Source organism: Macaca fascicularis, chromosome 15 (assembly GCF_037993035.2).
Source record: "Macaca fascicularis isolate 582-1 chromosome 15, T2T-MFA8v1.1".
NCBI classification, from domain to species: domain Eukaryota; kingdom Metazoa; phylum Chordata; class Mammalia; order Primates; family Cercopithecidae; genus Macaca; species Macaca fascicularis.
The window spans coordinates 81,061,307-81,076,027 of record NC_088389.1 but is presented as its reverse complement, the minus strand read 5'-3'; the positions used below and the strand labels follow the sequence as shown (position 1 = coordinate 81,076,027).

The following is a 14,721-nucleotide window of genomic DNA, read 5'->3' as shown; positions in this document are numbered from 1 at the left end:
ACCTGCTCTCTCAAACCATCCTGTGAGACCACAGAGTGGTGTGACCAGATTGTATCAGCAGCCTCTAGTGTCATTCCAGAGCACAGTGGGCGGTCATGGTACTTTTGAACAGGAAAGCTTTAACTAAGGGTTTGAAAAAATGATGTGTACAGAAGCATTTTATAAAAAATTAAAATGTTTAAATGAAGTGATTCAGCCCACAGTGGGGAAGAGCAAGGAAAAACTGGAACCCATGGGCACCTCTGCATCTTTCTGTCACCCCCTCTCACTAACGCCAGGCTTCATAGTGTTAGGGCTGCTGCTTCAACTTCACTTCCCACATCTTTCACAGCCTCATTTTGGACCAGTTCTGACTTTTGTCTATGGAAACACGCAAGGAAGGGACTCTGGGCAATGCAGTTCCCTGTGGAAGCAAGTTGTCAGTAGAGCATTCCAGAACACACACTCATAGACAGGAGAGCCTGGAAGGAGGAAAGAAAGAATATTTTCCCCAGTATCCAGTGCCTGTTGTGTTGTCTGTGCTGGTTTTTGCTGTTTATCATTGAACACTGATAACAGTCTTACGAATGAGAGATTTCTCAGGGATTCACAGCTAACTAGCAAGATTTAGAGTCTGGATTTTTAGCTATGTCTGTATGAGCTCAAAGCTAATGTTCATTTTAATGGACTCTGCTGTTTTCCATGGAAAGCAAGACCTAATGGTTTTCCTGTTTGTTTGTTTGTTTGTTTGGATTAGGAAATAAAAACTAAGATTTAGCAGAAGTACTGAGTTTTCAGCATCCTCAGCTAGCTGCCATGCTAGGTAAGCAGCTGTAGGACAGATCGGGCAGTGACTCACATGGACACTGCTTTCAGGTCAGAGGAAATAACTCAGGCAGGGCTAGCAGAGCTTCTGTTTTATTCTCAGCAGAGCTTAGACCTCCCTTTGGCTGTTACCAGAATTAGAAAGCTTGTCAGGGATGCTACAGATGATACTTTAGAGTTGGGAGTTAAGATTGAACCTCAACTGCCCGCATTTGTCTTCCTTAAAAGATAGCATCAATTTTAAGGTCAAAAAAGAAACTACTCATTTTAACAGAGGACAAAATAGTGGGGCCCTTTTGGGAATAGGTCAACCTTTTATGGTCATTCTAATTTTACTTCCTGCTGTTTTAGTTCACCCGATAAATTTCCTTCTGGGAATCACCTAGAAGTAGATGCATAGAAGTTTGAAGGAGAGGAGTTAGGTTTGTTTAGAAGAGAAGGGACATGGATCTCTAAGGGCACATACAACTTGGTAAAAAAATCCAGGCTGAGGATAGATAATAGGAATTTGAGTGCTTTCAATTTGTATTTTCCAAGCTCACTCTCAGTTTATTAAAGTACTGCTTTAAACAATCATTTAAAGACAATTATGTTAACATTTAAAGATGGTTAATTCAGAGGTCTGATGATATTTTTAATAACACAGAAGTTTCATTAACCCAAGATTCTTAATATGTAATAAATTTGTGAATGAATTTAAAAGCTAGTCTCTTCAGATATGTGGATTAATAGACTTTTTTTATCATTTGAAGTAGATAAGCTAGTAGAAAATGGCTTTCCTCCTCCTTCTCATGAAAATATAGAACATATCCAAGATATTCTTAGTAAAATAATAAAGCTCTTCATAATTGAACAACATTCAAAATGGTGTATTTGAAATTCAGCCACAATGTATTAAACTGTTTAGAATTACTTACCTGGAGACAGCCCTTATTAGAGCCAAGATATAAGCACTTAAACCACATCCAGCTTTTATAAAAGGCATACATCCTTAAATGTAAAACGGACTGAATAGGATTTGTAGGGATTAACTCGTGTGGTTTCATTACTCTGTTTCTCCTTTCCTTCTGTTCATTCTGTACATTTTAGATGTTTGCTTAGTTTATTTGTACTCTTTTCATTTTATTCATGCTGTCATTCCTCAGTGTCCCCCTAGTACCATGATATCAGCCATGATGATATTTATCATACTTGTTGCCTCTGTTTATCTTACTCCTCACTATATTGTGAGCACCTTGAGGGCCAGGACTATGTCCTTCCTGGATCTCCGATATGACTCACTGCAGAAAATAATTATATCGTCCCCTTAAAAAGGGTTTTGTGGCATTTTCTCTTTTAAAAAGAGACAGGGCCTTGCTGTGTCACCAAGAGTGGAGTGGTACCATTATAGCTCACTACAGCCTCAAACTCCTGGCCTTGAACAATCTTTCCACGTCAGCCTCCCTGGTAATTGAGACTTCAGGTGGGCACCACCATGCCCTGCTAACTTTTAAATTTTTTTGTAGAAATGGGGTCTTGCTATGTTGCCTTGCTGGTCTCAAACTCCTGTCCTCAAATTATTTTCCTGCCTTGGGCACCCAAGATGCTGGGATTGTAGGCATGAGCCACCACACTTAGCCTACATTTTCTATTTTTCAAATTTAACATATGATCCCTTTTATATGAAAAAGCACATAAGAAGTAAATTTTGTATTTTTCCAGTCACCACCAGCCTTTACATGTGCTGTTAGCCTGACTAACTGCTACATACTGTTTGGTTCTAAACTTAAAGATACTTCCCTCTAGGAATCCTTTGCAATGCCCCTCCCCCACAGGCGAGGACAGTGCCATATATCTGGGACTCTTCTCAATACCCCATCATGGCACTTGGTATATGTACTTCACTCTAATTAATTTTAAAATAGAGTCTACCCTCAGTTCATTATAAACTTTGTGAAAGCAGGAACCATAATTGTCTTGCTCATTGTAATATCCATGGGACAGGGTTGCAGAATGTCCTCTCCTGATAACTTTTCTCATCTCTATTCAATGCCTCTAAGACTCAAAGTTTAAATAAAAGCCTCGTGAAATAAATGTTCAAGATTGTCAGCCACTGAATGCTGGAAGTACCTTAAGCTGTGATTCTATCTGGGGTTTCCATGATGATGGGATTTGGGATACAGTCCTAGGTTAATGTGTAATCCCAACTTTAATTATGAACCTGAGGAACCTAGCTATCCTAGCATCAATTAAGTCATAGGCTATAACAGTTTTTTTAATAAAGCTGTTTTTGCCACTAAAACTGGAATTGCTTTCTAGGCAACTTCTTTTATAAAAACAAAAGCAAAGAAACAGAAATTGAAATGTTCTCTTTGAGGCACAAAACTAATTTTCTCTAGTTATGTGCTCGATAAGTGATTAAGTCTTTTACATGAACACAGTATTTTTGCTCTTCGTGGGTTTGTTTACCATCAGAATCTTAGTTGAGAAATGATTTTGAAAATAGTTCTATTTCATACATGGTATAAGTGAAACAAGGCATAAGGCCCACTCTGCATGAATTTACCATTGGTTCCTTACTTTAATTCTTAGACTCCTAGAATTGAACTATAAAACTAGAATAAAATTTAGAGGTCATCACATAATGTGAGAGTTTCTAAAAAGCTCTCCATGGAAGCACCCAGCTCTCCAGAGTCACTGCAGGGGCCACCACAATGAAGGGAGGATGGGGAAGGGCACACAGCGATACGATTTGAGCCTGTAATCCTGCTTCACCCGGAACAGTGTTGCTGTAATTCATTATAAGATCTTAAGGGAAAGGGAGAGCTTAGTGCTTTAAAAAAGTGATTGATTAGACTGACTGATGGAGAGAACACTGGAGCCTACTGAAGGTACACTTACCAGTAGCTGAGCTACTTTGTAGGCCTCTTTGAGACCTGATCCTCCATCCAGTCCTGTTCCGCTGTGTCACATTGCCTACTCTGAAAGCTTGTTCTCTCTTCACCTTCAGCTTCCAGAGCTAAGCTCAGCATGATCAACACCATGTCAAAAATCCGTGGCCAGGAGAAGGGGCCAGGCTATCCCCAGGCGGAGGCGCTGCTGGCGGAGGCCATGCTCAAATTTGGAAGAGAGCTTGGAGATGATTGCAACTTTGGTAACAAGTGCTTCCTCACATTGTAATTGTTTCATTTTCCATGGGGATTTTGGTGCTGGTAAGAAATTCTGTAGAAATGGGATAAATCATTTTATATTTTGGTTTTCAATTTTAGATCTTATATTCATGGGCCAAAAACTTGTTTTCAGAATTATTTCGTTCGCTCTAATGTGTTTATCTTATAAGCTTTCTTCCCCCCACCGCTGCCCCCCATAAGACCTCAGTCTTTGCAACAGCTTTAATTGACGTATCCAGATGCCTCCTCGGCACTTTCTGTTGGGTATTTCTGGCAGTCATTGAGTATTGAAGCAGAGTGAGCAGACACAGTCAGCATGATTCAAAGCCCTGCTTCATGGGCTTTTTCGTAGATCTTTGTTCACTTGTATATGGTACCTAGTTTTACTGCCCAAGGTGAAACATGATTTATTCCTTCACCCTGTCTCCCCCAACACTCAGCTACCACACCCAACATCTTCTTGTTTCACCCCCTTGTGATGTGGGATCTCCTTCCTGGTTGAACCCTGCTATTTCTGGTACTTACTTCTGCTAAACAGATTGGCCTTAAGCTAGTCGCGTATTAGGGAAAACTGGTACTTACAAGAGAGGGCAGGGAGCTTCCTAAATTGCTTTATAAGGGAAAAAGTAATTGTTAAATTCTTGATGAGAGGTATTTACCCTCTTAGGGTGCATTGAGTCTGTTGCTGGGAGTGAACTGAAGATACCTGTTCTCTCTTGTCTGTTGTCTTTAGAAGACAAGTGGTAATCCTTTGGGTTTTCATCTGTGAAGGGCCGTGTTATTGCGAGTGCATTTCATCTTTATTCTGTAACATGAAAGAGCTTTGTTCTCTCCTAGGCCCAGCGCTTGGTGAGGTCGGGGAGGCCATGCGGGAACTGTCGGAAGTCAAAGACTCTTTGGACATAGAAGTGAAGCAGAACTTCATTGACCCTCTTCAGAATCTTCATGACAAAGATCTTAGGGAAATTCAAGTATGTACAATGAGTCTTCTGGAAAGTGGGCAGTGAAATCATACAGATGCAGATGCCTTTTTTCTGTAGAAAACATTTTTTAGCTTACCCTGCATGTTGTCAGCTCTGGGCACGTTAATTACAAAACAACCCAGTAAGACAAAATGAGAGGAACTAGAAATGTGATACTTTTCAGCCTGTTATGACTGTGCCACTCATGAGGGGTGTTTCTGACTTCTCCGTGTTTCATTTTCAGATTGAATAGTTTTTTTCAGACCTTTTCTCCAGAGGATATTATTATTTCCCTGAGAATACAGTTTTATTAATTATTCTATGGCGTGCTGGGCTGATTTCATCCACTAAAATGTTAGTTGTACTAGTTGTTAGCTTAAATAGTTATTCTATCACTCTATAAGCACATTTAAAAATTTTTTTATTTTTTTCCAAGTCCAGAAATTAGATGCATGCATATGTTTTTATATTAATATTTTCATAATGGCTGTTAGGATTGAGGAAGAATACCAACTAGCTTCTTTCTAAAACATGTAGAGCGGTTAAGCTATTTATAATAAATAAAGTTCATACGTCTTTGAGTGTGGAATGTTTGCTTACTTTTTTTTATCTAACAAATATTTGTTGAGCTTTTTTGAAACTTGGTTGGGTGTAAAATGGATTGCCATAACTTGAACTAAGGCCTCCTCCTTCTCCTTATTCTAGCTTAAATCTCCTTTAATAGTACCATTTGCTCAAGATTATAGAGTTAGTAAGTGACAGACTCACCCTAAATCCAAAATGTAACTCTGACTCCAGTGCTGTACCCCGTAACTGACTGTAAGTTCAAATGTTTAAAAAATAAGGTTCCTTCCAAATGAGCATTTAGTTTGGATCAAGGTATGGACTGGGGGGCAGGGGATGCAGTGTGAGGGAAGGTCTAGAATATTTTTCGTCCTCCTTTCCTTTTCATTTGTTTTTAGCCACTCCCTACTTTGTTTTCATTTCCTTTCATTCTGCTCCATACATACCTAGTAATAAGGGAAAATCCAGGATTTTCCTTCATCCATTAGTAGTGAAAGACTAGCTATCAGGGAAAAAAAAAATACTTTTTAGCTTTGAAAAACTACTTTGCTACCTGGTCACTAGAGATGATGGGTGGAGCCTGGGCAGCCATCTACTAGGGATGGTGCAAGGAGGAGATTGAAGCTTGGCATGGAGCATTAGGTGTAATCCCTTTGAAGGTCCCTTCCAAGTGAGATTTTGTTCTTGAGCTCAATTATATGTCAAGTTGGAGGCTTACACTAAATCACTGGTTCCCTGAAAGCTGCATCAGTCAGCTGGGGCAAGTGTTAAGATGTAGATTTCTAGGCCCCAGCCCTAGATATTGATTCAAGAGATCAGGAATCCAAATTTGTAATAAGCAGCCTAGGTGATTCTAATAGACCGGATGATTTGAAAAGCAAGAATGCGATTTCTGTCTCAATTTCAAGGAAAGTGTTTTTCCTCTGGCTTCTCATGAGATACCATTTCTCTTGAAGACAGGGCCTGTGGGGCCTGTGAGTGTGTCCTTTCAGGGCATGTGCATTCCTTCTCTGTTTCTGTCATGGGCTGGAAAGGCTTAGTCCAGCTTGGCTTTGGCCTGGCAAGGCCAGAAAATAAAGGGCACTGATACTTCCTACAATTTATCTTTTATTCTTAATTATTTAAAAAGATATTCTCCCATATTTAACCTTTGAAAGCATTGGCCCCATTGATGCATGTTTCCTTATTTCTCTGGTGATGTTGTATTTTAAAACTTAGCCTACCTTAATTTGGAAGTTAATGGATGTGATGGAGAAGTGAGCTCAAATAAGCCTTTTCCATAAGCCCTTTCAAAGCCTATTCCTGCCCTTGACTTTTTAAGCATCATCTAAAGAAGTTGGAGGGTCGACGCCTGGATTTTGATTATAAGAAGAAACGACAAGGCAAGATTCCAGATGAAGAGCTTCGTCAAGCTCTAGAGAAATTTGATGAGTCTAAGGAAATTGCTGAGTCAAGCATGTTCAATCTCTTGGAGATGGATGTAAGTGACTCTCCTGTGGTTTTCAATTTAATCTTATCATCAAGGCACATTAATGTGTTAAAGGGCATAATCCTTAAAAGCATTAATATCTGATTACACTGTGTGATAAGAACTTCAGTAGATAGTTATTTATTTTAAATAATTGTAAGTGATAAAGTAGACTGAGAAATAAAAAAGTTTTTTTCTGCATCCTGTAGTTTGATTTAACTAGATTCTTGTCTGCTAGTGAATCTTAAAGTACAGATGCTCCTTAACTTACGATGGGGTTAAAATCTTGAATATATCGTGTAATTTATTGAATAGTGCGTTAAAAGTAAAAAAAAAAATGGTTGGGGGTACTTGAAGTATGGTTTCTACTGAGCGCATAACAGTTTTGCACCATCGTAAAGCCTACAAATCGTTCGGTCAGGGACCCTCTCACTTATCGATAGTGGAAAGATAAAGGATATTTCTGATGATCTATGTATAAATTCACTAGAGACTTGAGAACTCAGTTGTGGAGCACGAGGCATCAGTAGTACAAGTAGTGCAAGTCAGTAGTGCAAGTCCCAGAGTCCAAAGGCCAGAAAGCCTATAGCTGTGACATCCAAAGACAGGAGCGTATGGGTGTCCCTTCCTTAGAAGAGAGAGAACAAACTTGCCTTTCCTCTGCTTTTTGTTCTGTGTGGGTCCACAGCTGAGTGGATGGTGTCCACCCCCATAGGGAAGGGCAGCTCTTCCTTAGTTAGTCTACTGAGTGAATGCCAGTCTCCTCTGAAAACACCCTACCAAACACACCCAGAAACAATGCTTTACCTGCTCTCTGGAGATCCCTTAATCTAGTCAAGCTATCACCTAAAATTAACCATCACATTGCCTGCTTGCCTTACTCCTGACTGTGGCACAGGAGGCATGTTGAACATATCCAGACTTTCCCCCCACCTGGAAACAGTGTAGGTTTGTTTATGTAAAACAACTTGTGCCCACCTAACTCCTCGAGAGGAATACTGTGGGCCTGAGGGGTGACCCAAATCACAATGCTCCTTCCCTGCAACACAGCACCCTTCCCCATCCCCAGATTCATGGGACAACACTGCCTCTGTTGACTTGGAGGCTGCTACCTAGCTGGATCGTAATGTGAAACGTAAAATCAAGAGAAATCAAGCTTAGAATATTAGAGCAGGAATGCATGCAAGATGTCACTTGATTCAGCCCTTTTACATTATAGAGGAGGCTCAGAGAGCACAGAATATTTTTCTGTCATACCATGTCGCCTCTCCGGGTACATTATGTGAGATATTGTCACATTTTTATTAACAGTACCAATATTAACAGCATGAAAAGTATAGGGAACAAAGAGTCCTTTGGCCAGCATACTTTCTTTTCTATATCAATAAAAGAAGTCAAATCCCAAATACAAGATTGTAGCTAGGCATGAGACTCTTTAGAGCTTTATGGTCTTCCTGAGGGTTTCCAGTGTTGCTTCTCCTCATGGTACTGATATGCATGATTCTAAGCATAAGGTTGCTTTCTTTTATCCTTGATGGATTTGAAACCTGCTGACCTATCTATCTTAATTGGCTTATCACACAGTCATCAGCACCACCAAACAGGGTCTGTGTGTTGAGTGCAACCTGTTGTATGTATGAAACAGTAGTGGCTGTTTAAGGATGGTAACATGGAAACTAAGGCATGATTTTCCCATTGATCTGCAGATTGAACAAGTGAGCCAGCTTTCTGCACTTGTGCAAGCTCAGCTGGAATACCACAAGCAGGCAGTCCAGATCCTGCAGCAAGTCACGGTCAGACTGGAAGAAAGGTATTCTACAGTTCCCTGAATTTCATATTTGCATTTCATTGCTATAAAATGATATATACAGAAATGGAAATCATAAAATACATTTGGAGACAAACATCTGCCAGAATTCCTGCTTATCCTAAACAGGCACCTTGTGGATTGTTTTGATTTTGTTTTTTCTTGTGCTTTGTTTGTTGAATCTAATTTTCTGTTTATGAGAGGTCGATACTTGGGTTGTATTTTGGTTGCCACAGGTGGGACACCAGGATGCTACTGCTGATAATGGATGCTGGATACATATCATCAATAATCTTATAACAGCCCTATAACCTAAGTATTTTTAGCCTCGACTAACAGATGAGTAAACTGAGGCTAAGAGAGGTGAAGTAACTAGCCCAGGGTCACTCAGTGGTACGAGTGGAGTTCACAGCCAACCATAACCTGTTTGAAAGGCTGTTTCTTTTCACATCTTGTGTTTCTCTGAATGGTAGTCAAGTCCACTGCCATCAGAGAGAGCCGCTTTCACCTTGTTCGATGTACCTCACAGCAGGGCTGTGGTAGTAGGAAACTACCGTGTGAATGTGGCTCCGTGGAGTTGTGGGGCACAGCCTGTGTGGCTGTATACCAGTGGTCCTGTGTTATAATATAATATGTGTTATTTTAATTCAGCCAGATCAAACAGGGTGATTTTGCTGAACACGTATACCTCAAAGGGTCACCTCAGCAGGCTTTTTTCTTAGGCCACATGGCCAGATTAGACTCTCATAGCTGATCACGTGGCTGCCTGCATCATGATGACCCCAATCATACGATTCCACGGCATTGAAAACATCACCTATTTTCATTGTTTTCCCTCAAGCTGATCTCATCTCAGCATCTTCTTAGATTCGTGGTCTAACTGAGCATTTTCCTTCAGCGCACCCTTGTGGAAACTTATGTAACGCTGAAGCCTCCAGAAAGGTTTTAAAACCATATACTTCAAAATACTAAAGAAATATTATGTGTCTTTGTAATGTCTCTTGAGCATGAAGGGAGCACTTTCCTTTCTTTCCTCTGAAACATGTTCAAAGTCAGTATCATTCTACGGTTACCATACCCTAAACCCTCACCCTCCCTTGCAAATCTCTTACATACTTTGTTTATTGAATACCTGAAACCATGGGAATTATTTAGGGGTGTGTAGAAGACAATTATTGGCCATACCTTTCCGATTTCCTTCTGTCTTCCCTCTTTCCTTTCCTCTTCCCTATATCTCAAACTGCTCATTCTTCTCACAGCACACAGTGTATTTCCTCCTTCCCTCTATCCAAATCTTCTCATGTTCTGAATGGAATAGCTCCCTTTCACATTTTCATCTGGAAACAACTCCTGTGTATCTTTTAGTTCTTTCCTTAAACCTCCTCCACCTTCCTTATGGAGAGGTAGACTCCTTCCCACCCTCACCCCCAACTACACCCCTGTGTTCCTGTGGCACTTTGTAGCTATCTGTGACAGTGCTTACTAAAACTTAGGGTCATCCCTTACAGACCATAATCTGTTTGCGTCTTTTTTAAAATTGAAAAAATTATGGGTACATAGGTGTATATATTTATGGGATACATGAGGTGTTTTCATACAGGCATGCAGTGCATAAGAATATCATGGGGAATGTGGTATGCATCCCCTCAAGCATTTAGCTTTTGTGTACAAGAACTGTGTTTTAATTCGTTTCTGTGTTCCTGGTACCTAGCACAGTGCATATTTGGATAAAGGACTCTGAATAAATGAGAGAGGAAGTCAGGGATTGAGAGAGAGAGCGAAGACAGTGAGGACATGGCCCCGTAAAGGGGCGTCACCAAAATCTCAGACATGCACACACAAGAAAACGAAGGGTCCTTGTTTGATTTCCCACACTTCATCATGGTAGCGTGGTGGGTGACCCAGACATTTCCTGAATCTTTATATTTCCTTTTGTTTTTACTTAACTGGCCACATAACCTTTCCCACCTCTTTTCTTTTTCCTGCAGAATAAGACAGGCCTCAGCTCAGCCTAGAAGGGAATATCAACCTAAACCACGAATGAGCCTGGAGTTTCCAACTGGAGACAGTACTCAGCCCAATGGGGGCCTCTCCCACACAGGCACTCCCAAGCCTTCAGGTAAGGAGCTGAGACGGCAGATCCTATTGCATAGGCCTTGGCACATGCATTGGCACTCTTCCAGAAATTTTAGGAATAATCCAATCTGGCTGCATAGGAAATATGCAGTAATAGATTTCTTATGGAGTGGTTTGTCAGGTAGAAACTGTGTTAAAGGAATCCTTTTGTCTTTTTTCATTTACCTTTTCTTTCCTTCCTTTTAATTCTGTATAAAACTTTATTTGTATATCCCTTTCTCTCTCAATCATCAGCACACATGAACACATTTTATTTTGACCCTCCTTTGTGGTCGTAAATTGCCTTTCCTTGTCAGTTTGGTCTGCGTGTGTCATCTTTTCTCCTTCCTGTTCCCTCTGAATCCAGCCTGTATGACAATGAATGCCCCTGGACAGTGTGTCCCCATATGCATTCACATAGAGCCCACAGACGGCAAGCGGCTCCAGAAATGTGCTGATGAGCTGGATTTCTTGAGTCACAGAAGCATATGGTTAAATATATTTGCAGAAGATATTTTGAAACTCGACACTTGCTGGGTTTTCTTTCCCGTGCCTCACCTCTGATCACTTTATCATGCTGTGGCACTGGGGTTGATATAATAAAAGCTAGATGATATTTTATCTCAGGAATATCGATGCATACCTAATAGAGCATTCTTTTCCTTGTCACGCTTGCTCTCCACTCCCTACATGCAGATTACACAACAGCCTGTGCTGGAGACATTTTCAACCTCCACATTTGCTTGTTTGAAGTGGGAACTGTCTTATACTGGATGTGGATGTTAGAGATAGACAGCTTTCTTTTATTTTTCCTGTATCCCCAGTGCTTGATGTTCTACGGTAGAAAACTGTTTGTAAGATGCTCTCAGTTATTAAGAAAAAAAATAAGATCTGAGCCAGCAGGTGGCGCTCTCTGCCCTTTGTGCTCAGCACTTCTGGGCATGGCATAAGCAGCTGTGGCTACTGATGCTGGCCACCAGGACTAGTCATAGAAATTGTGTATAGCTGTGCTTCTCCCTGCCTGCAGACCAGCCATATATTTCACTTTTCATCTGGAGACTCAGTCATTTGCTTCTTTCTCTAAATCATTGTTTCCTTTCCAGCCACCTAGATGGCATGGGAGCTGTGTGCACTTGTCTGAGTCTGTATCTACATATGTATGCATCTAATACTAATGCAGTGGGTCATTTGGAATAGATCCCTCTTAAGATATGATTTCATCCTTCATTATTTTACTCGAGGTAGAGTACATTATTTTTGTATGCCGTAGCTCCAGTGCACTGCCTATATTTATATATGCAACAGTTTACCAAGTATAAATTATATAATTTTTTTTACATAATCTCATTTAGTAGCCACAGTAGTAATGTGAAGTAAGTCCTACTGTTACATCCAATTTCAGACAGTGAAACTGAGAGTGAAGTGCCCTGTGTAAGGTCACAGAAAGTAAAAACTTGAACTCAGTGTTTTATATTATTCTGTTGTTACCACGTTACAGCAGTTTTCCAGAGGCTGGGATTATCATTTTAAACAGCGATAACCAAACTGTTACTCAAAAACATTCTCCATGTAATTAACCATACTTTTTCAAATATGCAAAGATTTTAAAGTGCTCACATGAGACAATTCAGGCCATGCTGTGTTATTAACCTACATCATTATATTCTTTTTAAGTCATTGTCCCTCCTATTTCTGGGCATTATCACAAAGGCAAACTTTAACGAAATCTGTTGTATGTATCACAAGAATAGTTGTGACCGTTTTTCATACTGGAAACAGAAACAGGAATAAACAGCAACTTCCAAAGGTCCGAGAAAGCTTCTGAGGACTGGTAGAGGGCAAGATGCCCAATGAGTGTACACTGAGGTCCAGTAGCAAGAAGAAGCTTCAACAGGAAGAGGAATGAGGGAGGAAAGACGGGGAGCAGCAAGCCAGGTGGGTGCAGCAGGCAGCAGATTCTGTGAGTTAAATACCCCTTATCCTTGTGTGTTCTTCTTTTCTCTCCTGCTCTTACTCCCAGGTGTCCAAATGGATCAGCCCTGCTGCCGAGCTCTGTACGACTTTGAACCTGAAAATGAAGGGGAGTTGGGATTTAAAGAGGGCGATATCATCACACTGACTAACCAAATTGATGAGAACTGGTATGAGGGGATGCTGCATGGCCATTCAGGCTTCTTCCCCATCAATTATGTGGAAATTCTGGTTGCCCTGCCCCATTAGGATGTTATGCTGGCTGGCTCACCTCCTCTTGACTCAGATAGTTACGGTTAACCACTGCTTTGGTAATGCTGCTTATAACACATCCCAAGTGCAGGCCGCAGTGGTCCACGTCATCCAGCCCCACCAAGTGTATTTGGTTGACTTGTGGGCTCCCACAGGAGTCATGGTGATGGATGATATCCTCTTAGCCTGGTGGGCATGGCATGTGCTTTTTAAAACATCATCTGAGACCAGCCAGTAGTCACAGAACTGCTGTTTACACAGTTCTCAGGAGGCTGTGGTTTCTTAGAATATGACCATGAGCCACATCACAGAAAAACCTTCCCACCGAAGATATTGTCTATCACCCCAGGGGGCATCTGAAGGTCTTTTTGCATTTCTCCATGCAAAGAGGAGAAAGTTTTTGCTTTCACACTGTCCCTTCCCAAATATGTGAGTCATGGAATTGTCAAAGTAAGCCTTCCCTCACCAGCAAATTGTCTCCTGATCTGAATGAATTTGTCTCTTAATGCATCCCTAGAAAAGTGTTAATTGTGGGTTCAAAGCATTCTCTGCAAACAGGCATCTCAGCTCTTCACACTTATGGCTATTTCTGAGGTATAGCCAGTTTTCTTCCCTCCTTGCTACTAAAGCCAGAGCGGTAATTCCAAATTATTTTTCAGTAAGACAGTTAATCAGCATTATTGTGAGAGAGGCTGAAAAGAAATTCTCCATTATGAGGAAATGGGAAGAAATCTGGTATCCAAGCTTAAATTTCTTGGTGTACAGAAACTCTGTATGTATTTAGGCTATTTCTGAAGGGCACAGGGAAGGGGGAACAAATCTCTTCAGTTATATTTGTGAATTACATGTTTCATGAATCCATTTGGCACAGAGACACGAGGAGGAAAACACTAGTAACCATCTTTCCACTAGTTCATAGACTGAGAAACAGTAAATACCTTTCCTTTCCACTTTTACCCTGTGTTCTTTGAACATCATTTGTGCAGATTCTGCCCTCAATGAGGACCAAATAAAGATGATTTTTGTGCTTAGCAGTTTAAGGTATATGGCTGCATATGCAAAACTCTTTCCCAATTCAGTCGCTACTTTTACTTCTGCCCCTTCTATCCATAATCTTCATTTTGTGTATACAGTGCTGTGTGTAAGCTTATCAGTGTTTTTTTGTTTTTGTTTTTGTTTTGTATCAGTCATGAAAGTCCTGTTAGGTATCCAGAGTTCTATTTATCTAGCTGTACAGACTCTTTCAGAGGTTTAACGTGCTGCTTCCGATGTGCCACCTGCAGTAGCGGATCATGTGGAGTGAAAGGCAAATCTTACTGCTTAATGTATAAACTCTCACCACAGGAAGCATCGCTGTTTCCAATAAATATTGCTGAAGACAGAACCAAAGGCTCTGCTTCTTCATTTTGTGTCAGTTCTTTGGGTCTAACAATGGGTGGATGGGGGCTGGTTTCAGTCTCCATTGCTTTCTCATGCAGCCAAACAAGACCTGGTTCCAACTTCATATCTATCTCTTTATATGTAGGAAAAGTTTCAGCAGCAAGGATGTAGCTAGCCTGGACATTGGGATCTTCCTGGTAACCCCAGGAAGGAGGAGAATTTGGGAGAGAAGAAAGTAAGGAGAATTTC

The 14,721-nt window shown here is 40.7% G+C and overlaps 1 protein-coding gene across 4 annotated transcripts in view; it reads left to right on the top strand.

Moving 5' to 3' along the window:
- Positions 1 to 14,476, top strand: part of SH3GL2 (SH3 domain containing GRB2 like 2, endophilin A1) — a 232,440-nt gene extending 217,964 nt beyond the window's left edge. For all 4 annotated transcript variants that reach the window (XM_065530483.2, XM_015437118.4, XM_045373289.3 and 1 more), the window contains 6 exons: positions 3,794 to 3,937; positions 4,791 to 4,924; positions 6,801 to 6,959; positions 8,654 to 8,757; positions 10,743 to 10,873; positions 12,890 to 14,476. In XM_065530483.2, coding sequence (XP_065386555.1) covers positions 3,794 to 3,937; positions 4,791 to 4,924; positions 6,801 to 6,959; positions 8,654 to 8,757; positions 10,743 to 10,873; positions 12,890 to 13,089 — 872 coding nt within the window. In that variant the 3' untranslated portion in view covers positions 13,090 to 14,476. The remainder of the gene's footprint in view (positions 1 to 3,793; positions 3,938 to 4,790; positions 4,925 to 6,800; positions 6,960 to 8,653; positions 8,758 to 10,742; positions 10,874 to 12,889) is intronic.
- The last annotated feature ends 245 nt before the right edge of the window (positions 14,477 to 14,721 follow it).